Genomic DNA, 23,147 nt, shown 5'->3' with positions numbered 1-23,147 from the left:
GCACAGTGAGGGACAAAACAGGTTAGAGCCTGCTAGGCCAAGGGTGGGGACCTCTCTAGGGACGGGAAGGGAAGGGGAGGACAGCAGATTAATCAGTTACAAGGAAAAGGAAGGAGCAGCTTGAAGAGTTGATTTTCTTCCTCTTGCAAAAGGGACGCTCTGAGCCCCGAGTACCAGGTGTGTGTGTCTGGGGAAGCCGGGTGAGGGAGCTGGGAAAGGCGGCTCCTCCCCGGAGTGGGAGGCTGCACCTGGTGATTAAGGAGTTGAGCTTATGCTGAATCCTGGAGGAACCTGTTGGGAGGAGCTCAGGAGCGCAGGAGGGGCAGAAAAGACGTGAAGACGGACACAGGACTAATCCAGCAGGAGAGACACCTCTCGGCATCAGCGGCTCCAGTCATGTTCAACTACCTGGCAGTCGAGGTGAGGCCCCAGCTCCCCCGCAGCTATGGGAGCCAGCAAGGGGTGTCTGGGCCACTCAAGAGCCGCCTGGAGCAGCTGAAGAAGCCGTGGTGGAGGGAGCCCACCCCGCTGGTGCTCCAGCACAGCGAGACAGCCAGGCTGGCCATCGACGCCTTCCTCGAGCAGGGCGAGCGCGGCTACCTGAGCGCCATCGCCGAGGAGAGGGAGCTGCCATTTCTGTCCGCCTTGGACATGGAATACATCAGCCATCAGAGGAACCAAAGCTTCCCAGACCCCAGTGCAATGAAAGACAAAGAAGCTGACCCCGGTGATGCGGACACTGGAGACAGGGTCTCCCTCAACTCTGAACTGACATCGGGCACCTACTTCCCCCTCATGTCAGACGTGCTCCCTCCGGAGCTGGAGCTGGGCTGGCCAGGGACGCCTCTCCTCACGCTGTCTGGCCAGACTCAGGCCACTGTGATTTTCCAAAGAAACAAAACGAACAGCATTAAGGATCTGGTCCGGTCTCTGATCAGCCGGGCGCGGACGGTACGTACAGAGCTGTGTCCCTGAGGGGAGCCCTGTGCCACAGCGCCCGGGGCTGCTCCCACACCTGTGACCACACGCTCCACGCTGTCGCTGCTCTCTCCATGTCTGGCGTGATGGGATGGCTTTTCCTGCAGCAGACCTGTAGCTGCTCCTGCTCCTTTCCTTCCTTGTCATTTCTTTCTGCCTGGGATTTCATATCATGCAGGCAGTGCCCTCGCAGGCCCTCTGTGTCCACAGCTGCAGGGATGCACAGCAGTCCCAGAGCCCAGTGGGGTGCAGGCAGGGCCTGCAGTGTCCCTGGCTCTGTGTGTCCCAGCCAGCTCAGTGTCCCTGGCTCTGTGTGTCCCAGCCAGCCCTGTGTCCCTGGCTCTGCAGTGTCCCTGGCTCTGCAGTGTCCCTGGCTCTGTGTGTCCCAGCCAGCTCAGTGTCCCTGGCTCTGTGTGTCCTTCCAGCTCTCCTCCCTCTACACAGCCAGGGCTCTTCTCCAGCCCTGGACATCATTTTAAGCTGGACAAGACAATACCACTGGTGAGCTGCTGTCACAGAGAAAAATCTCAGAATTTTTTGCTTGTGTTGAAAGGAACCTTGAGGACCATCTCATTCTGTGCCCTGCCATGGGCAGGGACACCTTCCACTATCCCAGGTTGCTCCAAGCCCTGTCCACCCTGGCCTTGGACATTACCAGGGATGGAGCAGCCACAGCTTTTCTGGGTAACCTAGGCCAGGACCTCACCACATATGACCTGAGTAAATTTGTGGGACTGAAAAATCCCTGCCAGTGGTTTGAATTAAGCTAGAATCCTGTCTCCTAGGTTTGATGTCTGTGCCTCCCCAGGGATGAGTAAGATCAGCCCATTTTGCCCCATTGCACAGTTTCTGGTGTGTTATTACAACCCTCGGATGTAATAAAAACTGGATGATTACAGTGCCTGCCTACCAAGCACAATGCTGGCATGAATTTATTCACTCAATTATGCTGCTTGTTGTTTCTTTTGCTTTGCCACTGTACCCTGTGTGAAAGCAGCAAGCTCAGACAACTACCTCAGACACATTTTCAGCTTTTTGTTCTCTTCATGGTTCTTTTCAGCTGTTTCATATCAATCTTCTTTTGTAGTATTTGTGTTGAGTTATTGAAGAAACATTTAGAGCAAAGTTCACTTTAACCTGTCCACTTCTGGCAGTTTCTCTTATCACTCCAGTAGTTTCCTATTTAACTTCAGTCACTCCTTATATTCATTGTTGCTTGTGTAAAAGCTGGAGATAAGGAATCACCTGGATCACTGCAGCTCAAGTGTGTTCTTCTATAACCCTCAGCTGAGCTGAGCAAATGAATTTATGTATTCCCAGCAGCTCAGATTGCTGCACAGCATTAAAACATCCTCAAAGAGCCACATATTAGTGAAGTTTGGGTGTGATATGAGGTGAATGCGGATCTTTTTTCTTTTGCCCAAAAGACCATTTTGTCACATGAACTGCTGCTCAGTTGTAAGCAGCCCTTGCTTAATGCCTGAGCTTCCACTGCATCTGATAGGCAATTACAGGAAGTTTTGGTCCAGGAAATAAGTGACAAAAAGCTTTGTTTGTCCTTGCAGGCAGCTGATTTATGGTAGCTTAAATGATCTGAAAAGTTCTGTGATACTGACCCCATCCTTGGCAGGAGTGGGGATTAAGGCACAGTCATGGTAGAATGCACAGAGTAAATTACTACCAAGAAGTGTCCTCCCCTCACTCAGCACGTGTCCCGGATCTTCAGTGATATAATGATCCTTTAAGCCGCAGGAAAAACATCTTGCTGCTTTCTCACTTCACAGGAACTTCTCAGTTTCTATGGGCAAGTTGCCTGGGCAGTGGCTGCTTTATTGTACTTTCAGTACATTCTGAGCTTGTTGCTTTCTTTGCTTGGGTTGACAAAGCCCTGACAATCTTCTGCCCTCCATGTCTGACTTGGAGGTTTCCCACAGTGTTTTCTACTGTTGTGCAAAATGTGAGAATGAGTTTTTAAGTATCTTACTGATTTATTACTGGTGTTCTACTGGCTTTTGGGTTAGCAGCTCTAGCCAGTGCTTCCCATGATTAACTCTATGATTGATGGCAACTCCAGCTCACTCACAATCTCAGTTATCCATATTAAAGCATGTACTGAGTCATTTTGCTCAACAAACCATCCAAAAGGATGTTACTTATGTGTCTAATTGACAAAAGAGCTACTACCAGAGGGAAAAACTTCCTTTGCTTGAAGTGCCACTATGGACCATTTGGAGAACCACCTGGTTTTTGGTTTGCAGCTGCTGTTTCTACATTTCCAGTATTTTTGCCACTAGACTTTTAGCTGTTGTCATAGGTTCCTCTTTTAGAGAGTTTCTCCTCCCATGGGGGACCACAGTGATGGTGTGATGTGGGAAAGATGTTGAGATCCCCAGCTGCTTTTCCCAGGTCCTGCAGCCAGGGAGGTGTGTGTCTTGAAATGCTGTGTTCTTCTTCCCAGTAGAGTCACACAGAACAACATCAGCTGACATCTCTTGCAACAGCATGTTTGTGCTGACAAATTAGCAAAAGGAGTGTTTGTTTCATGGGTATCTTTGGCTGGTGAGGTTGGTCTTTTGCCTTCGCTGCGTTTAGCTAGTTCTCTTTGAAGACTGATGTTCAGATTTGAGCTTTTCTCTTTGCAGACATAAGAAGATGCAGCACAGCCACACCTTTGCCTTTATTTGATAATACTGTTAAAATTTTGCTCTTGCTGGATAAGCTCCGATCTGGTTTGAACTGTCCATGCTGCTTTTTTCACCCCTCTTGTGCCCTTGGACTCTGTGCCTGGTGGGAGAAGGGTCCCTGATGGTCCCCAGGGAAGCAAGAGATCAAATGGCACCACGGCAGTAATGACCCAAAGCACACTGCTATTGGCAAATACCAGTAAAACCAGCTGTGCTGGTTACAAACCAGACAGATGGCAAACCCCAGTGGGGATCTGGTAAGTGCTGTAATTCCTAAAGTGATGACTCCAGTAATTGCTGAATTGTGAGTTTCCAGAAGTGCGTTTGGAAATGTCATGGTTTAACCCTACAATGGCAAGGTGTGAATTTTTTTAAAGCCTGTGGGGCAGCTGTGTCTGTAACATCCTAATCTGCCAAGGCCAAGCCATGGGCTCAGAGGTTGGGGTGGGCATGGTGAGGAGCAGGGATGCCCCGAGCCAGCCTTGCAGCCCCCACCACTGACACAGAGGGGCTGGAGGCACTGACACAGGTTTAGGTTTGTATGGTCTGACTGACTTGAATGCCCAAAGCTTTAAATGTGAGACATGAGGTGTTTGGAACCTGAATTGCAGATGGTACTTGGATACTGAACTCCCACTGCTTTAGGGGGTTTGAGGGGAAAAAACTTCCAGGGTCTTCTTCCCCCAAAATTTCTTGGCTTTGGGGTTGATCTGATGTTCTTGTAAGAGCTGCCTGCTTTGCTTTCCAAAAGGGTGTGCTGATCTCAGAGCCCTTATGGATACCTTATGGATACAGTTATAAAGAGCAGCCCCGCATGGGCATCTCCCCCTGCAGGGAGGGCACAGCCTGCCCTCTGTGCCCAGTGCAGCACACATGGGGTCTGTCCTTCCTGCCAGCACCGGCTGTGCTGCACACTGGGAGCACTGGGAAGGAAGATGTGAGCAGAGCTGCAGCCTGCTCCACCTCCAGACCAAGCCAAGACCCGCTTTGGAAAGGCTGAGTGTGACTATCAGGGCTGCACCCAGCTTGCACAGGCTGGCCCTGCTGCCTGGGGCTCTCGCTGCATCCAGCCTGGCATCGGCTGCCACGGTGACTCTGTGCTGTGTGCGCTGCCTGCTCAGCCCCATCCTCTCACGGGGAGCACTGAGGCCCTAGCAGCACTGGTCTGGGGCAAGGATCAGCCTCAATTGTGGCAACCAGCCCTGCCAAAGCCTGCAAGCACTGGTAGAGGAAAGCACGTGGTGTGGATCTCCTGTGCACCCCGTGTACAGCCCTTGTCCCTCAGCATGTGGGATCTGAGGACAAAGGAGCCTGGGTCTTCCTTGACTCCATCACACTGACTTCCCAAGCAGACAGACTTCCCCAAGACAAACCTGCCTCAAACCTAAGCTTGAGATGAGCTCAAATACCATGAGGTGAAGTCTGGCGGAGAGGGACTTGCCTGAGGCTTTACACAAGGTCTGGGCTATCGTTTTTTCATGGTGCTTCATCATCAGAGGATGTGTGACCCATCAAAGAAATTTGGCTAAATTGTAGTTGGCCTTTGGCTGCAAGACAGCGTGGAGGGATGTGGCAAAGTCCTTTTATACTGTGGGTCTCAGTGGTACCTTGTGCTGATAGACCAGCAGCAACATTAATTTGGGAAGCTGAAGATGCTTCTTGGTGCTTGCAGAGCTCTTTCAGGCTGACTCTGCTCTCTATGAGAGATGGGCACGTTTCAAGAGAGGAGAAGTTTGCCAAACCCTTGAAGGCTTCTGGGAAGACAACACTGACAAGGGCTACAGAAGAGGTGCCCTTTGGAGTCAGGTTCTAGAGCCTGTATCTGCCAGGGCCAGGGTGAGAGGGTGGAGATGTGGTTTTGGCCTGGACAGCAGGAATGATATTCAGCTCTTGACAGCTGCCTTGTGTCCCACATGGATGTCTGGGATCACACCATCCTCTGGGAAGGTTCTTCCCCAAACCCTGCTGTGGTGAGCTGGGCCTGGGGTCTCCTGCAAGATGCTGAGGACCAATGACAGTGTGTTGGGCATCATCACAGGGATGGGTTTTGAGGACAAAACAGAGCCATGGTATCTTTGTCCATCTGCAAAAGGGCTCAATCCCCAAGGGAGCAGGAATCAGCCTTCTGACATTGCTGTCCTCTCCACTGTGGCTCCGTGCAAAGGTCTCTCCATGGCCGGGACAGGCTGAGAGCAGCCAGCCCCCAAGCAGAAGACTGGGCTGGAGAGCACAGGGAAGCTCAGGGGCCCTGCTCTGGCTGTGACTGCTCTGAGGCCATGAGTGTGAGCCTGGAAAGAGGCAGCTTATTAATGAAAACAGAGCAGAGGAGCTACTGGGCAGGGAGCAATCTGGGCCAGTGTGGCAGTCTGGAGCACAAATCCAAGGACAGTTAAACTTGGAGCTCCTCTCCTCTTTTCTGAAGCTATTCCCGGTCAGCCCCATGCCATGATTGCAATTTCTCCTGTTCCTATTTACAGCTTGAACCTCTGCACATGTAAAATCTGACCTCACTGCCATCTGCTGCATTTAGCTCTTGGTTTGAAGGTGAGAAGCAGGTGAGCAGCAGTGGCAGAGGAAGGCTCACCCTGCAGGGGTGAGATCCATGGGGTGATTTGGACTATGGAGAGCTGCATTTGTGGCCATGCACGTAACACAGGCAGCAGAGGTGCTGGAGCACAGGCTCCCTCCTCGTGGGGGCACGATGGCAGCAGGGCTGACTGGGTTTTCTGTGCCAGGTGTGGTGCAGGGCATGAGCACTGAGAAACAGAATAGGTTACTGGAGCTTCGCTCCCAAATTTAGTGAGCTTTGAGTCATCTTTGGGCATTCTCTGCCAGGTGCAGAAACACAAATCAGGGTTATACACCCAACTTACCAGCACCAGTTACCTTATTCACTATGATATGGTAAGACTTGGACCAAAGTATTTGGGCAGTAGTTTCACTGGTTTTTTTCAGCTTTTGAAAAGAAGTTTGGCTGATGGTAAATCCTCCCCTACCCTTTTCCATCATGCAGTTTGTTCCCATCTGCCATGAGTTCTCAGTGTTAACTGCTGATGCTTCAAGGTCTGAGTCACCAGGTGCTCTGCACCCTCAGGTGCAGTGACAAATTATCCTGCTCAGCAAGTGCTCTGCTGTCAGTTCCTTCCTTCTCCAAGGCATCCCCCTGACAGTGACAGCCAACAGATGGATCCCAACAGTCACTTCCTCATCCAAATAAGGGTCCCCTCAGCGTTGTCTGTTGGCAACTTCATTCCCTGAGGAACAGAACAACAGGGTCTGCAATCCCATCTGAATCTATTTATGGCTGATTTCCCTTCATGCATTGTTCTTGTTGCAGGTCATTCTATACTTTGGATTGTCTAGTCTTGGGTCAACTCACTTGTAGTAACTGCTTGTCATGATTTACCTTCTGTTTTCTGCATTTTCATTCCAGTTTTCGTAGAATTCATGTAGCCATGACATTCCACTGCCTCCCACTCTATCTTCACAGTGGGATGGATTTCCATGGTGTTTTTCAACCTCATTCTTTAAAGAACTGGCAGTTCCCTTTAAAATTCTTTTCCTATTTTAAACCCCTTCCTTGAAGACCTTATCTTCACTTTATTGCGATACATATATTTTTATCTTTTAATAATCTTAGCGTTATTCCTTCTTCCTCCTGTCAGGTTTCATACCCATCTCTTGCATTCCTGGCTGCATGAGCAGGAGTTCTGCCAGCAGGGAAAGGGGAGGGATCCTTTCCACACACATTATTCTCAGATTTTGTCTAGGCACCCCTAGGATCTAATCTTGACACGAGGATTTGCACATACTTTATCACAATACCTTCTCCCTCACCTGGTAGTTTGTCTGTCTTGAAAAAAATTGTACTTTTTTGTATTAATCTTAATTAGTCATGTAGAGTCACTCTTGCTGATTGAACAATGATTTTGCTCAGTCTCAGCTCTTGTTTATATGCTTTATTCTTGGCATATTTTCTTAAGGCAACACATGCCTGTTGGACCACTGAAATTCAGAGTTTGTGCATGCATTACCCTTTCAGCTATTCCTTTCTGTGAATAGCAGATGAGACAGGAGGTACCCAGGTGGGAATTGTCTTCACAGTTATTAAAATTTGATTTTAGCTGCCACAGCAGGGTAAGGGCTGCGGCAGCTAACCACAAATTAAACTAAATTCTGGACCTTAAACACAAAGGTCCAGAATCATCTCCATTCAGGTGCCCACGGCATCTCAGTAACTCAGGAGGTTTGAATAGTTTATAGCACATAGTTTAAAGCACAATTCACTTGGGCATGAGATTTCAACAATCTCTTGTGTTTCTTTCCCCCCACACCTCTTCTTTCCTGGCCAGGTGATAGCAATTGTGATGGATCTGTTCACAGACATGGAAATTCTGTGTGACCTGCTGGAGGCCTCAAGCAGACGGCACATCCCCGTTTACCTGATCCTGGATGAAGAGTACTTGAAGCATTTTGTGGAAATGTGCAATAAAATGGCTCTAACTCAGGACAGCTTCCCAGTAAGTTTTCAGTCACACACTGGATATGATAAACAGGTCTTGGAATTTATAAAAATGATGTACCCTGTGTTCTGTTCCCCCTGCCTGGTCCCTAGGCTCATCCCTTCTCCCTAGAATCTATCCCTTCCCTCCCTGTCCCAGGCTAGGGAACCAAGGCTGTTTGCTCTAGGAAATTGAGATCTGACTGGAAGCACAGAGGAAGGCATGCAGGAGACTCCTAGTCCCATATATTGATGTTTTATGGTCCTCATTTCAGTTTTCCATGCAGGGAGTGTGAAGTTGGGGCCAATGAGAAGCAGTGAGTTGCTGAACACTTTGCTAGGCTGGTGCAGAGATGCAGGGGGAGGCCTCGAAATTTAGTTTATGTGAACCTGTATCATCTGGATGTGGGGGGAAAGAACACAACCCCTGCTCTAGGACATAGAATTGCAAGACTAAAATTGCTCATATTCAGATCCCTAAATCCTCAGGGATTTCAATTCTGCCCAGAGCTCCTGCAGGGCAATAGCTGGGAGGGCAAGGGAAGCAGTGAGTCCCCTCAGATGTCCTGCTGTAAAACCCATCATTTCCTCCTGCTGAACCCACAGGTTAAAAATCTCACATTAAGATTTGCTTTTAGGCTTTGCAATTCAGTTGTGAGCCCATGATTTGGATTTATGAAAATCCTGATTCCTGCTGAGTGGGTGCTCATCACCCAGCATGTGGTGCCCAGAGCAGATAAACAGTAAAAATGAATGTGACAGTGCCATAAGCTCTCTTGGGAACTTGCAGACTCAGAGATGCACCCCTGTACCCTGCAGATCCCCATTTCTGGCCACCCCCTCTCAATGGAAGTTGATTTTTTGTGGTCATTTGTTATTCCTGTAAGGTCAGCAGTGCTGGCTGTGCTCCTTCCCTAGGTGTGCAGGATTCCCTGGAGCACTGACTCCCCTCCAGCCTCCAGTTTCATGGGTTTTCCCTTCATTTTTGTGGGGAACACTTGGAAATTTTCCAGTTAGCTCAAAGGTATTCCTAGCTAAAAATAAGCTAGGAACAATGCAAAAACAATGTTTTACAGGATATTCTAAATAGATGCAGTTAAGGTGTCCTAATTTTCCCTGATTTTTAACCTGTCTACACAAAGGTTAATTTACAGAGGCTTCTTTAGAGAAGCACTCAGTGCTCTGGTCCAGTTGACAAGGTTGGACTTGATGACCTTGGATGTATTTTCCAATTTAAATGATTCTGTGATTCTTCCACTGTGCTGGTGAAGCTCTGTCCTGTCTTGTTTCTTACAAGCCAGACCCATTTCATCCTGACCCTTGAGATGGCAGCTCTTGGGGAAGTTTCCTCCATGCTGGAGCATGTTTGCTTTCATTAAGAGCTTCCACACTGAAGTGACCTGGTGCATTCAGATGAATTCCATCTCTCAAAAAATCTCATTTTATTCCTTCTTGTCCAAGAGGTGGCCATTGTTAAAATTATAATTAGAATGAGTTTATATCTGTGGAGATGTCTGTGTCTCTTTGTTATGCCTGATGTCATGTCGTGTGCTTGAAGGGTAATTAACACCTGCTCCCCATTCCATGAGTCACTAGCAGCTCTCCATCTGAAGTGTCTCTCACCTGATGCACCTGTGCAGTCCATTACCTGCAGGCTGAATACACATCTGAGTGGAATGAGGGTACATATTTTATTCCTGCCTCCAAGTTGTGACAGGATGTGGCAGTAAATCTCCATTTGGAATAATTGGTGACAATTTGGGTTTGAATGGGGAATTTGGGGTAATTGCTCCTCCAGCATCTTAGTTCTGAAAACAACATGTGAGTCTGCTGGTGGCAAATTCCAGTGCTGAGCATCGGAAAATCCTGTGTGGAGCACTGGCAGCAGAGACAGCAGAAGCCTTAACCTGGAGTTTTCAAACATCTGCTGAACCTGGAGCTACTGTTTGGATGGAGCAAGAGTAGAACCAGGGTGTCTTTCCTGCAAGACATCAGGATTCTCATCTTGTGGGGATTATTCAGGGTCTGGATTGACAAGAGGAGGAAGATTATGATGGAAATGAACCAGATATCAAAAACTCGCCCAGCCTTGGAAAGGATAAAGGGGGTGAAGAAATACTGTGGTAGCAAATTTATGGAATTTACCTGAAGTTGTTTTAATTTCCCCAGGAAGGAGGTGGGGGGGAGGAAGCTCCTCCCAACGAAAACCAGTATTACTGAAACTGCCACTGGAAGAAAAAAAACCCTGTGCTGAGTGGCCACAGGATAAGGTGAAGACCTCACCAGGTATCCAGTGTTATCTTGGTCTGAATCAGCAACTTGTGGTGTCATTTCAGAGGATCACAGGTTCATGCAAGTTGGCAGGGACCTTAGGATGTCATCAGCCCAGCCTCCCACTCAAAACAGTAGGAGGTCACTTTACCTGGTCTCATCTGGCAGATCTCCAAGTGAGGAGACTGCACAGTCTCTCTGGGTAGCTTATTCCAAAGACTGTCATTATGGGGAAAAGATTTCTCCCTTTTCATGTGTGGCAGATGAGGATATGTTCTGGGACATAAAAAGCCAACAAGTGAAAGCCACAATGTCAAAATTCTGAAGCTTCAGCTCTGTACTTGCTAGAGGTTTCCATGAACTCAAGAGAAGAGTGGAAAAGCACATGGAGAAGAGATAATGGTGGGCTTCCCACTGAGACAAACCACAAGAAGCTCAGGAAATCCCCTGAGCAGAAAACAGGGGCAATATTAGGGGCAGCATCATAAATGGTTGCCTGCTCCCTGCTGTCCCCAGCTGCCATTGCCCACTGCAAGAGAGAGCCGGGATGGGCCCTGGGCAGGAGCAGATTTGCTGCTGCTGCTTCTGCCTTTCTCACCCGCAGACCCTCACTGCAGTGTGGGATCTGAGCCTTTCCCACCTGGCCGTGCTCCTGGAGGGAAGCTCAGCTCCTGCCCGCGGGGACTCTGACAGCAGAGGAAGCTGCAGGGTCCCTGCTCCCTCCTCACCCCAGGGTCCCTGCCCTGAGCCCCAGGGGAGGAAGGCGAAGGGGGCACCGGGGTGCCCAGGGACAGCTCCGGGAGGCTGCAAGGGGCATGGGATGTGCCCTGTGGGGAACACCTGCAGGCAAATCCCTGCTGGTGCTTGTCCCTTGCCTGGCCTGGCCAGAAACCTGCTGGGAAGTGGAGGAGCAGTGCCACATTCCCTGAGCACCCGGCTCTGCCAGGAGCAAATCGGCCCCACCAGCTGCTCTAGGGCTTTGGCTGTAGCTGGGCTGATGCTCGGCAGGAATGGGCTGCCCACAGAGGGGTCTGCCTGGTCAAGTGCAGGTGGTGACAGCTTGTGACAGCTCCTGCTGTTCCAGAGGTGTGACAGGTGCCAGGGGAGCTGGCCTGGAGGGCAGCAAGGGGTGACCTGGCAGCCCCAACGAGGTGTAGCCTTGGGGATGTTTATTTACATGCCAGATGTTTTGTTTGGCACTGTATCACACAGAGCAGGTCACTAACAACTTCCAGTGACTGTTCTGCTCTTCTGCCTTCCTCACCTGAGGTGCAAATAACTTCTATTACGGGCAAACACCTTGCATTATGAAAGAGGCTCCCAATGGATACCAAGAGCCATATAACCCAGTTTATTTTGGGCAGTTGGTTTTACAGGTCAATGTTGTATCAGAGAAGTATTTGCAGTGAAGCATCAGGTGTGCTTCAATTGAGTACAGCAGCTGAAAATGTAATATAATTTTAAAATGTATTGGTAAAAGGAATTCCTTAAAATGTAGATATTCCTCTAAGTCTTTTTTCATTGAGTGATGTTTTAGTTTTAAGCCTGTAATTGTATAAAATCAGAGCAGCACACTCTATTGATTAGAAACTAGCTAGTTGTTATGCATCAAAATTTACTTAATGCAGAGTCACCAGCTAGTGGGGTGCTGAATATCATTAATAATCTGGAAGAAATTGGATAGTTTTACAGAAATGATCTGTAGGCTCATAGGATTGTCCATAGTTTTTTTCAAACCAGAATTTGCACTCAAGTGCAACTTGTTAATTTTTGCTGGTTTTTTCTCCTATAGAAGCAGGCAGTGTGACAAAATATTTGGTATGTAGGAGCCAAGAAATACTTAATGCCTTGCTGAGTTCTACCTCTCAGAGCAGAGCATGAGCTTGAGGGAGTCCAGCAGTGATGCACAAGGGAACATCTCAGTTTAGCTCAGTACATGGCCCTTTACCAACTCTCCCTGCTTTGGTTTCAGAACATGCGCATAAGGTGCCTGAGCGGAGACACGTACTACAGCAAAGCAGGCAAGAAATTTGCAGGCCAGGTTCTGGAGAAGTTTGTCCTCGTTGATTGTGACCAAGTTCTTGCTGGTACATACAGGTAAGAAAATACAGCAACTACTGTGGCAGAGACTGGTGACACTGAGGAAATATCCTTACCAAAATACCGAATAATGTAACTTCTGGTGCTGCATGATGGTTCAAGAGCTGCCCTGCATTCACCTCAGTCAGGGCTTTCACAGTTTTCCAAACTTCCATCTTATTCACCCTCCCTGCCCTTTTCTTACCTGAAGTGAAGACCTCAAACTTTTCAGATGTCTCTCCTCATATGTGGCTGCTGCATCCCTCAGCCTTTTAAATTCTGTTTTTCTGCACCCTCTGTGACCTCACTACCTCCTGTTCGAGGTGCAGAGACAAGAACTGCATGTGCCCCCCCTGTTAGGCTGCACCGAGGTCTTCCAGAGGGGTCAAAGATGCCCAGACCCTGGATTGTGATTGTGGCCCTTGCTGGCAGGGGCCAACACTCACTGCATGTTTTAGTTGCCATGGCACTCTGAGCTGATGATGTCAGACAACTTCCTGAGCTGTTCCAGGTTCAGCATCACACAGATAATTTTCCCCAATGGATACACCACATTTTTCTTTACTGAAGTTCATCTGCCACATATTTGTTCACTTGCTGATTTCTGTGAGGTTCTTCCGGATTTGCTCACCTTCAGTGAGGTATCCAACCACCTGAAGGACCTGAGGATCACCTGCAAGCCCAGGAATTTCACTGTACCCCTCCATGCCTGAGGGCATCCATGTGCTCATTGGCTCCCTCACCAAACTCCAGCAGGTTGGTGAGCTGGGCTTGCCTTTGCCCTGTTGTCCTTTTCCAAGAGGCTGTGATTCTCCATGCTAGCAGGAATCTTGTTCTTCTCAGCATGCTCTGCATGCCCCAGGGTAGAGGGCAGCTCCAGGGGTGTGTGGGCCTCAGGAGTGCACTCAGAGCCCTCTCTGTAGGTGGGATCAGAGGGGAACCTCTCAGCCCTTGGCTTTCCTGGTGGTGCTGATACACAGGAGTGAAGCACATCTCAGTGCCACCAGCACCAGTGATGGATGCAGGAAGTTCATTGAGGTTCTCAGCTGTGGCTTTGCCATCACTCTTGCGACATCCAGGCCTCAAATGAGCCCATGATTCCTTGACTGCCAGTAGAGCATTTGTGAACAACCTACAGCCCCAGTCATCCTGAGGCTTTTTGGTCTGTTCCCTTTCAGCTCTTTTTCAGAGATGTACAGATTGCTACATTTTTACATAGTTACCTTTCTTGAAATTGAACCTCCACATGCTGCATTTATTTAGCTTGCTCTCCACTAAAGAGTTAAAACGGTGCTGTGATCATTCTTACAAACGGGTTCTTCCACTTCTGCCTCTGGAACCAAGTCTTATGCCCCATTCCAGACCACATCCTGAATCACATATTTTCTTGTGGGTCAAACAATTTAGACTAGTTAATTCTGGCATGTAATCATTTATTGCTTCCAAAAAGTTTTTCTCCATGGTTCATCCCAGTGAAGCATTAACCTGTATGTGTGTGAATGGATGAAATCTCCCCCTGTTGCTGCCCATCCTAATTTTGCAGCTTCTGTGATCTCAGTTAACGTTGTTCTCCACAGTTCTGATCAGAGGGTCAGGACTGCTGTTCTTGTCCTATATTTTTATTACTAGACTCTATTTAGTTACTTTTCCACCTGCAGATCCTCCCCACAGTATTTTCACACTGTTGAACATTATATGATCCTTCACAAACAGTGCAGCTCCTCAGGACAAGCCTGCTCTGTGAATTTGTTGTCCTGTCAACACTTTTATTCTTCTTCTACCAGATCTCCTTGAACGCTGCTCTCCCTCTCCCTTTCTCTCAGTTTCCATCTCTCTGTGAGCACATGCTGGACCCTCAGGCTACCAGTGTCCTCATCAGTGCTGTAGCTTCAAGCTTCAAGCTGCACCTTCTTCTCTGGTGTTCATCATCTCCAAGAGTGGAGGTCTCACCTCATCAAACTCAGGCAAAATGAATGAAAAATGGGAGTGTATAGTTGAAACTGGTTGTGTCAAATCTCTAAACAACATGGAGAGCATTGTCTGGTGGCATTTTTACCATCCTAAGACACTGAAAAACAATGGAGTGAATCACAGGTGGAAAAGCCCTTAAGGAGCCTTGAGTCCAATTGTTCCCTCAGCACTGCTGAGCCCACAACTAACCCATGTCACATATACTCATCTTTTAAATCCCTCTATCCACCTCCATTGGCTCCAGGGGCAGGGATTACATAACTCATCAGGATCACTCATTTTTGGATGACTAAAGCTGAGCATGTGTCAGCTGGATTGAACTGCACAGCTGGAGGAACATCTGATTTCCCTGTGGCCCAGAGTCAGGGTATTGCTTAAAATGCAGGTGCAGCTCTCTGGGTCAGTTCCTCCCTGTGCTGTGAAGGGCAGAGCCTGGGGACTCTCATGTGCTCCCTTTCTACAGAGCTCTGCAGAGCTGAAACTTCTGGAATTCTGGAAGATTGCATTTCAGCTGAATAGGGTTTTACATCTGATTCTGTGCTGTGCCAGTAAGCACAGGATGTTCCGGACTAACAGAGACAGTCTCTTCTTGAGGAGTTTGTTCACTTGTCAGAAACACTTTCACAGCAGAAAATCAGGGTGTCTGCTTCTGGTATAGTGCAACCTGTATAGGAGATATTTAGATTACTGTCCCTGCAGATGGGAAAGCCAGATGCAAAGGATGAGAATAGTTACTGAGTAAAGCCAAAGATCCAGAGTGGAACCAGGGGTGTCAGGATGATGCAGGGACAAGGCTAAGAGTGTTCTTACCCAGCAGCAGGTTTTGCAGTTCAGCAATGCTGTGTGCAAGGATCAGAGGTTTCGGAACTTTGGGGTTTTATGTTGTATGTGCTTCTCTATGTTCAGTTTGCTGTAGGACACTCTTTCCCACTGTGTCTGGCCTCCATGATACCCTCTGGCAATGGGTTATGCAGTTTAATTTATGTTTTGTGTGAAGAACTGGTCTGTGGTGTTTACAGCAGACCTGCTGCCAGAAAATTATATTTGATGTCCCCAAATTCCCACAACCTGGGCACAGAAAATCAGTGTTTCCAATTTACTTTTTTGGCTGCATCCATGATTTTGTCCTCCTCTATTATAATCCCTCATGTGAATCATCTCTTCTCCAGGTGAAATATCCTTGGCTTTTCAGTAATTTCTTGTATCCAGAGTTTGAATCTATTGACATTTAATTGTCCACAATTTTGTCACATATTCCTCCCCTTACCATAAAATCCTCTTGCAGCTTCTGTTTATACAGTTTTCTTCTGATTCACAATAATTTTGTCATGAGGTCTGACATGGACAGTTTCTACTGTTTTTTAGTACTTTTCTCAACATGTTGAACAGCATTGATCCCAGTACAAAACTTGTGGGTTTTCAGTGGGTAAATGGAACCCACTGCTAGTGTTTGTATTTTTAATCAGCTGCTATTTGTTGGGAAGACCTTCCTTTGTATGTATTTCTTGATCACTTATTTTTTCCAACAACAAAGATTGTCTTTGCTGAGTGACCATGTCAAAATCTCTTTGAAAGTTCAAGTTTGATACATCAAGCACATCTGTGTGCTTGCTGTCTCCCTCAAAGATCTGCAAGAGGCTTTTGAGGCATGGCTTCCTTCCACAAAAACATGCTGAGTCTTCAGCATTATGATTATAGTTATTTATGCATCTAATCATTTTACTCTCTATTTGCTTCTACCAGTTTGTTCAGTATGGAAATAGGGCTGGCTGGTTTGTAGTTTTCCAGGAGCTCTTTAAAAGGTTCACACTTAAAACTTTCCATTCCTCTGCTATTATGTTCAATATTAAATGATAGGTTATTCTCTGGTTTATAATTGGAAAATCGCTGACTTCAGTTTATGAAGGCTTTCTGCTTTAATATTTTCATTTAATGCACCTTTTAACTATGGTGAGATTTTTAGATGATTTAAAATGTCTTTATTTTGATAGGTACGTTTTCTCTGAGAATCTAACATAGCATCTTTAAACAATCTTCTTGCTGCCTCAAGCATTTAACCTTTTTGATTACTCTTTTAAATTTCTTTTTAATAGCATTCCTCACTTTCTCTTTGAAGTTAAGCATTACTGTTGTGGATTATTTTGGTCCTGAAAGAATATTTGATATGGCTAGGTCATGGTTATTTTTTGCTGAGTGAACTTCCCAAAGGAACTCTCTGAACTGGTAATGTTGTTTCTCCTTTTGTTAGCTTTCTGGTTAGTTTTACCAACAAGTAGTCATTTATAGTGTCTAAAATGCAGTTTTAGCAACTCTCCTTGTTGTGGTCCCTGTTCAACCTGGCAGGATCTTCCTTTATCCCTCTGTTTTCCTCTGTTTTCTGCCTTCTTAGTCTCTCAGCACCCCCTCAACGTGGCTTATTTACCATCAGCACTCTGCTCAGAAAGTTCCCAGTACAGGCACCGTGCACTTTTCTAAACAAAGCTTTATTTGTGCAGATGTTCTCCATTGATTCTAATTCCTTACCCAAGTGTCACTGATTTCCATCCTGTCCTTTTATCAGAATACAGTTTTCTTGCATTTGTTTTTAAAGTGAAGTTGGTGATCCCTAACTGTGTGACCTTCTACACATCCCAGCTTTGGTCTGTAGCAATCCACAGCTCCCTGCTGTCCACTGGGTCACTCCAGCCTGGCAGCTCTGCAACGAGATGAGCAATGAAGAAAAGGACCCAACTATGCAGAAACAGCGTCAGTCCCTCTGCTCTCACAGGTTTATTCATTGATACAATAAGAACCACACAGAGCTGTGTCAGGGGGTTTAGGCTGGACATAAAGGAAAGGCTCTTCCCCAGAGGTGCTGGCACTGCCCAGGCTCCCCAGGGAATGGGCACTGAGGCTGCCAGAGCTCCAGGAGCTGCCAGGGGTGCCCAGGGTGGGGCTGTTGGGGTGTCTGTGCAGGGCAGGGGTTGGATTGCATGATCCCAGTGGGTCCCTTCCCACTCAGGATATTCTGTGATTCCATGATTCTTTAATTTATTCTGATAAATATATCAGGATAAATTTAAAAATGTTGTCTCTTGGTACAGATCAAGCACATTTTTGCAGCACTCTCTAAATATGGAAGCCAAGCTCACAGCTCTTATCTTAAACAAATGCAGGCACATCAGTTTAGACTCTTCAACTCCTATGTTTTCACTTACTAACATTATATTTCTTCTAAATAAAAGCAATAGTCTAAAATCCTAAATGTAATTAAGTATATAGCTATTTAGGTTTATTCTGGGTAACAGAAGAAATAGGGTGTTTATTTGAGTGCTTAAGATATTTACTGTTTCAGCAGGTGAGAAGAACCCAAAGGCCAATAGGAGCTAGAGCTAAACAGGATCTTGAACAGGAAATATAGACTAGAACCAGACTGGTATTGTCAGCCTGAAAGAGAGTTATGTGGCTGAGTTGCCTTAGAGGAGATTGAATTCCCCTGCTGAAAATGACAGATGGCCATGGTATGGTTGTGTCGTGCCATGGGCACAGAGAGGAAGGAGCCCAGTGTTTGCTGTAGGGAGAAACTCAAGATCTGGGGTTGAAGCTGACACAGCAGCTGAAACTGAAAAATGAGAGGCGAAAGTTTACAAGAGTGCAAAAGCTTCCACGCATGGCTTCAGGAGAAATAAAACTGAAGTACAGAAGTGTTTGGCAATGGACAGATAAAGTTACATGGGTTTGAAGCTAAAGGAAGCCTGGCATTTCTTTCAAAGAAAGGTGCTTATACTCACAGGTATCCATGGCCCAGCAAGAGGAAAGAGCTTTGAAGAGGGATTTTCAGATCTAGCTTGATGAGGACTCACCTCAAGAAAGAAATTCTAATTAAGCAGAAAGGGAGTGTGTAAGGAGTGGGAAGCACAGTGCATCAGCAAGGGAACCCCAGGTGACACACGCAGCAATGCAGTGACATTGCCAGGAGATGAGTGATGTGCAGCCTTGCTGGGCACACCGAAGGAGGGAAGAGCAAGTCCTCGGGTGTGTAATTAAAAAGTGAATCCAGGAGAAAGAGACAAGGTCTGCTGCTGGAAGGATGAATAAGAAATAAGAGATAACAGACATGAGTGCCCAAATTAGTGAGTACACTGGTTTGGATCAAAACAAAGATGAGAATCAAGGAATGGAAATTATTTTAAGTGTGTTGGGAGCAAGCTAAAAGAGGTTGCTGCAATAAAGGCAGGTTGTTGGTACCTTATCAAAGAAAATGCCACTTGAAATCAAAGGTCTAGTAATGAGTGTTATGTGGTACATGCATTTAGCCATGAGCAAAAACAAAACACAAGTTTGTGTTGGCATATGGAAAGCAAAGAATGGCTTTGACAGCCCAAGTGACAGAAGAGCAATAAAAATGAGTTTGAGAAACTATTGAAAGAAGCAAAAAATCTTCTGCTGCAGATTGGTATCCTGTCTGTTGGAAAGAGCTAAAGCAGAGAGGCTGTGTGGGATGTGGAGTCACCTGTTCAAACAGCTGAGGACAGGCAAAGGCCACCGCGAGCCCAGAGCAGCGACGGCTGTACAGTGGGGCACGCAGGGAACGAACCCGGGTGCCGAAAATGCTGCTGAGACGGAGACTTGTGGAACACCGCAGGTGCTGTTCCCGCTCCTGCCCGGCCCTGCACGGCAGAGCCCGGGCAGGGGGTGATGCTGCACCTCCATCTCCCGGCCAAGGGCTGAGCTGCACCGCTCCCGCAGAGCCCGAAAGCAGGCACGGGGGGGATCCGACCCCACAGCCACCCTCTCTGAGGCCTTGTGTCCCAGGGTGATCTAGAACGGCTGTGAGCAGCAGTTTGTTATAGGGAAAAAATAATGTCAGGAAAATCCTGCCGCTCTTGGAAGCTCCTATGATCTTTTAGCACCCAGGGTGGCCTGCAGCAGGAGGAGCTGCAAAGCCCACGTGGGGGTTGGTTTGTGCAAGGCACAGCACTTCTTCCTGTCTGTATTCGATTTTTAACTTGTGAACTTCATCCAGTGCCTCATTTTTATACCAAAAATCATTCCCTGGCTATGCCAGTCAGGGAAGAAAATGTTCTTTATCAGTTTGTAGAGATGGGAATAGCCACGGCTGCAAGACCTCATTTCACATCCTGGAAACCTGTGCTGTGGCAAGGAGGGCTTTGCCACCAGGGGACTTGGATGATTCCTTCCAGGTCCTGTCATGACACAGAGTGAGCAGGACCTCATTGGGTCGGCATGGGAAAGTGGGACACAGGAATGCCCAAAGGGGGGCCAGAGGCATCAGTGGAGCCAGGAAATGCCCTGGGACAGACGCCTTTGACAGTGTCGAACCATGAAAACTCCCCTGTCTGGACTCCTGGAATTCCTCAAAGAACTCTCAGGGCTTTCTGAGAGATAACATTCCTTTGCCAAAGCTGCCTTTCAGCTTGTTATCTCATATTTCCTATGTGGCCATTAATTGTATTCTTGAGAAGAGTCTCTACTAATTTGTGTATCTACACAACTTATGTCTATCTAATTTGTGAGACTTAATTGTCTATAACATAAAAACCATTATATCACATTACCACCCTGGCACTCCCCTGATAGCCACAGCACTTTCAAGTGGGAGATAGCACAGTCTGGTTAGGAGCTATTTCATCCTGGCATTCCCTGTGTGCTCTTATGTTGATGATCCCCACTCCTGCCCAGGTGCTGATATCTGCTCTGTTGATGTTTTCTAATCTCTTCTACAGAGAGCTCAACAGGAGACTGATCCTCCCTTGTGTTCTGTGCCAAGGGGGCTCAGGGCAGCCCAAGCTCCTGTACAATAAAGAGATGCAGAGGAATTATCTGAACACTCCTGTTGCCTCAAAAAAAAAAAGCTGAATATTTCTTCTTTCCCCTTTTGCAATATGTGACCCAACCTTTTTCAAAGATGATCTCTCTGGAGCTCCTCCTCTGTCATTTAGCAATCCCAGGGAGTTTCTGGTTTGATTTTTTCACTCTAATATCTCAGTGAAGGGATGCATTTGCTTTGAGCCTCCAGGATGGTATTTCTGAGTACTCTTCATGCCACCCACAAAGATCTTTTCTCTCTTTTACTACTTTTGCATTCTTACCTAATTTACCTGGTTTGATATGAAGCAGCAGAGTATTTTTCCCATATTATGTTTCTCTTTGGTGTGTGATTGCTGAGTGTCAACATACCAAACACCAGTCTGACTCAAAACAACTGCAGAGTGCTCAGGGACTGGCCAGGAGCTGTGTTTCCTACTAGAAATTCCCAAATAGCTTTCTTGCGAGCTAAACATTGATGAGGTCCCAAAACACAGTGCCAGTATCTTGTCCTGAAATGGCATTTACTTGAGAATGTATTGTCTCATGACAATTGCTCTCCTGGAGCTCCTGTAATTTTACCCTGCTCTTTAGAATCAGTGTCCTGCTTTAGTAGCCCTTAGCTGGTCCTGCCACCTCTGAAAATTCTGGTTTATTTGACACATTCAGTGTACTGGTCTGGTTTGACTATAGCAAGAATAAAAAATCAGCTGATGACTGGGATGACCAGGAGCCTGGGGATCCCACTCTGGAGAGGAACTTCCCTGCTTAATCAGAAAAAGTAAGATGAAGAGAATGTGGTTACAATCTGTACCTATATTGGGGAAGAGCTAATTAGGTTACAGTTTGGGCACAAACAAGAGGTAGGGTTAAACAGATAAGGAAAATCTGCAGAGTTATAATTAATGGAAGTTTTTACCCAGCTAGGGCAAAACCAGTTTGGTTTTAGGATAGAATGTGATGAACTCCCAGAAAAAATCCCAAAATGCTTAACTGTGAGGGCAGGGATTGGACTTGTTGAGCCAAGAATTAATTTCTAATCCCACAGCAATACTTGTAGCAAACATTATCATCCTTCCTGTCCTGAGCTATTCCTGTAGTCTCTGGAGACCTCCACTCCTCAAGGCAGTTCCTCATTTCCTGCCTGCCCAGGCAGCTCCTACAAGCCCATCATGGATATCAGGACATGAGAACACAGCTCCTGCCAAGGCGAGGGAAGAGCAGGGGACCCCGGGCAGAAATCAAACAACCACTTTGGGGTTGTTCTTTTGTACTTATTGACAAGCACATTCATGTCCATGAGCAATCTCACAAATCGGGTAGGAACCCATCACTGGCATGTGAAAATCCATGCTGGGCATTCTGGCACTCTGTGAACTGAAGTTAACATGTGTTTTGTTTCTTTTCCTGCAGTTTCACCTGGCTTTGCAGCCAAGTCCACACTGGCCTGGTGACCCATTTCCGCGGGCAAATTGTTGCAGAGTTTGAGAAGGAATTCCGGTTCTTGTACGCAGAGTCCAGAGCAGTGACCAGCTTCTGTGTGCCAGATCCCGGGACGTGTTTCTCTTCTTGGAATACCTCAAAAGTTGACAACTGTCTTCTCAAACCCACTCAGGGAAATGATACTGAGACCCTGAGCCCCTCCAGCAGCCTTTCCAATGTGAGCATCAGGAGCATAAAAGTGTCTCCCTTCATGAAAAACTCCAGCTGCAGTGCACACCAGGAAAAGCAAGATTCCAGCTCTGATTCTGGCAATAAGAAGGGGAAGGAGGACACATTCCTGAAGCCCACTTGCCCTAAACAGCAAGAAGAACCACCAGACTCGGCAAACAGTCCTCCAAGTAAACCCATCCCAGTCTTGTATTCCAAATCAAACCTCCTAATAGCAAGGACATTCCTGCAGCCGGAGCCTTACTCCAATAAACCTGGTGACCAGGGGGACACTAAGGCCAGCAGCAGCCACTGCTCCCCGCCGAGAGCAGGGCAGCCACTGCAGTCCCTGTCAGAGGGCACCAGCAGCAACGGGAGCAGCCTGAAGCAGAGAGCACCTGTGGCCACCTCTGGGGAGCTGCCAGCTGAAAATGAGAACATGGTTTACGGGGTAGAAAAGAGACAGAGCCCTGGACATGGCCATTTTGACCTTTTCTCCCCATACAACCACCTCAAACGGGATAAAAAGTCCGTAGTGCCTTGCTATGACAAGTTCCCAGAGGATGTGCTGCTGGAAAAGAACAGCGCGTACGGGGCGGAGAAGAGAATGACTCTGGGGCACAGCAAGCTGGACCTGATCACCAAGTACAACAAACTAAAATCCAAACACATACACAGTCGGTTCGAACTCTGACCCGGGCCTCCAGCTGGCCTCTGCTCTGATTTTCCAGGGGCTGCTTTTCCCCGCCAATCATCATGCCTGGGGCTTGGAATCAAAACATTAGTCTTGTTCCTGTTAAAAGGTGCCCAATCTATGTAGATGACTGATTCAGATGAGATTAGCAACTGCAGCTCAAATTTTCAATTACATGATTGTGGCAGGAGGGAGAAAAGCACATAAATATAATCCACATTATTTTTACCCATTTGGGAAAGAACCATTTCCCCTCAAACTTACACAAAGCCATTGCTTCACCTGGAAACTGGCCACTGAGGTCTTCAGGGTGAGCCCTGGTTCTCTCAATGCTGAGCAATTCCTCTCCCTGTATCCATATGGTGAAAATGAAATGGCCAAAGGCAGGGGGATGTGAAAAATAAAGGAATTGTTCTGCTGGAAAAAGCTGTGTTGGGTCCTGGTGGAGGGGGTGAGGCCGTGCTGAGCCGTGCCAGGTCAGGAGGGGACAGGGACGTGTCTGGGCACATGT

At 47.3% G+C, this 23,147-nt stretch overlaps 1 protein-coding gene across 1 annotated transcript; it reads left to right on the top strand.

The window, feature by feature from the left end:
- The first annotated feature begins 275 nt into the window (after positions 1 to 275).
- FAM83C (family with sequence similarity 83 member C) lies at positions 276 to 23,038 on the top strand. Its single transcript, XM_005496220.3, has 4 exons — positions 276 to 951; positions 8,015 to 8,182; positions 12,407 to 12,531; positions 21,706 to 23,038. The coding sequence occupies exons 1-4, from the start codon at positions 397 to 399 to the stop codon at positions 22,634 to 22,636; spliced, it is 1,779 nt and encodes a 592-aa protein (XP_005496277.2). The 5' UTR covers positions 276 to 396; the 3' UTR covers positions 22,637 to 23,038.
- The last annotated feature ends 109 nt before the right edge of the window (positions 23,039 to 23,147 follow it).

The sequence above is a fragment of the Zonotrichia albicollis genome, chromosome 17 (genome assembly GCF_047830755.1).
Source record: "Zonotrichia albicollis isolate bZonAlb1 chromosome 17, bZonAlb1.hap1, whole genome shotgun sequence".
Taxonomy (NCBI): Eukaryota; Metazoa; Chordata; class Aves; order Passeriformes; family Passerellidae; genus Zonotrichia; species Zonotrichia albicollis.
This window is presented reverse-complemented; position numbering and strand designations above follow the sequence as displayed.

What these genes read in the sequence shown, in the direction of transcription:
- FAM83C (XM_005496220.3), top strand. Translation starts at nt 397, where the DNA reads ATGTTCAACTACCTGGCAGTCGAGGTGAGGCCCCAGCTCCCCCGCAGC. An exon ending in TGATCAGCCGGGCGCGGACG is followed by an intron (nt 952 to 8,014) that starts GTACGTACAGAG and finishes TTTCCTGGCCAG; the next exon opens with GTGATAGCAATTGTGATGGA. An exon ending in GTTCTTGCTGGTACATACAG is followed by an intron (nt 12,532 to 21,705) that starts GTAAGAAAATAC and finishes CTTTTCCTGCAG; the next exon opens with TTTCACCTGGCTTTGCAGCC.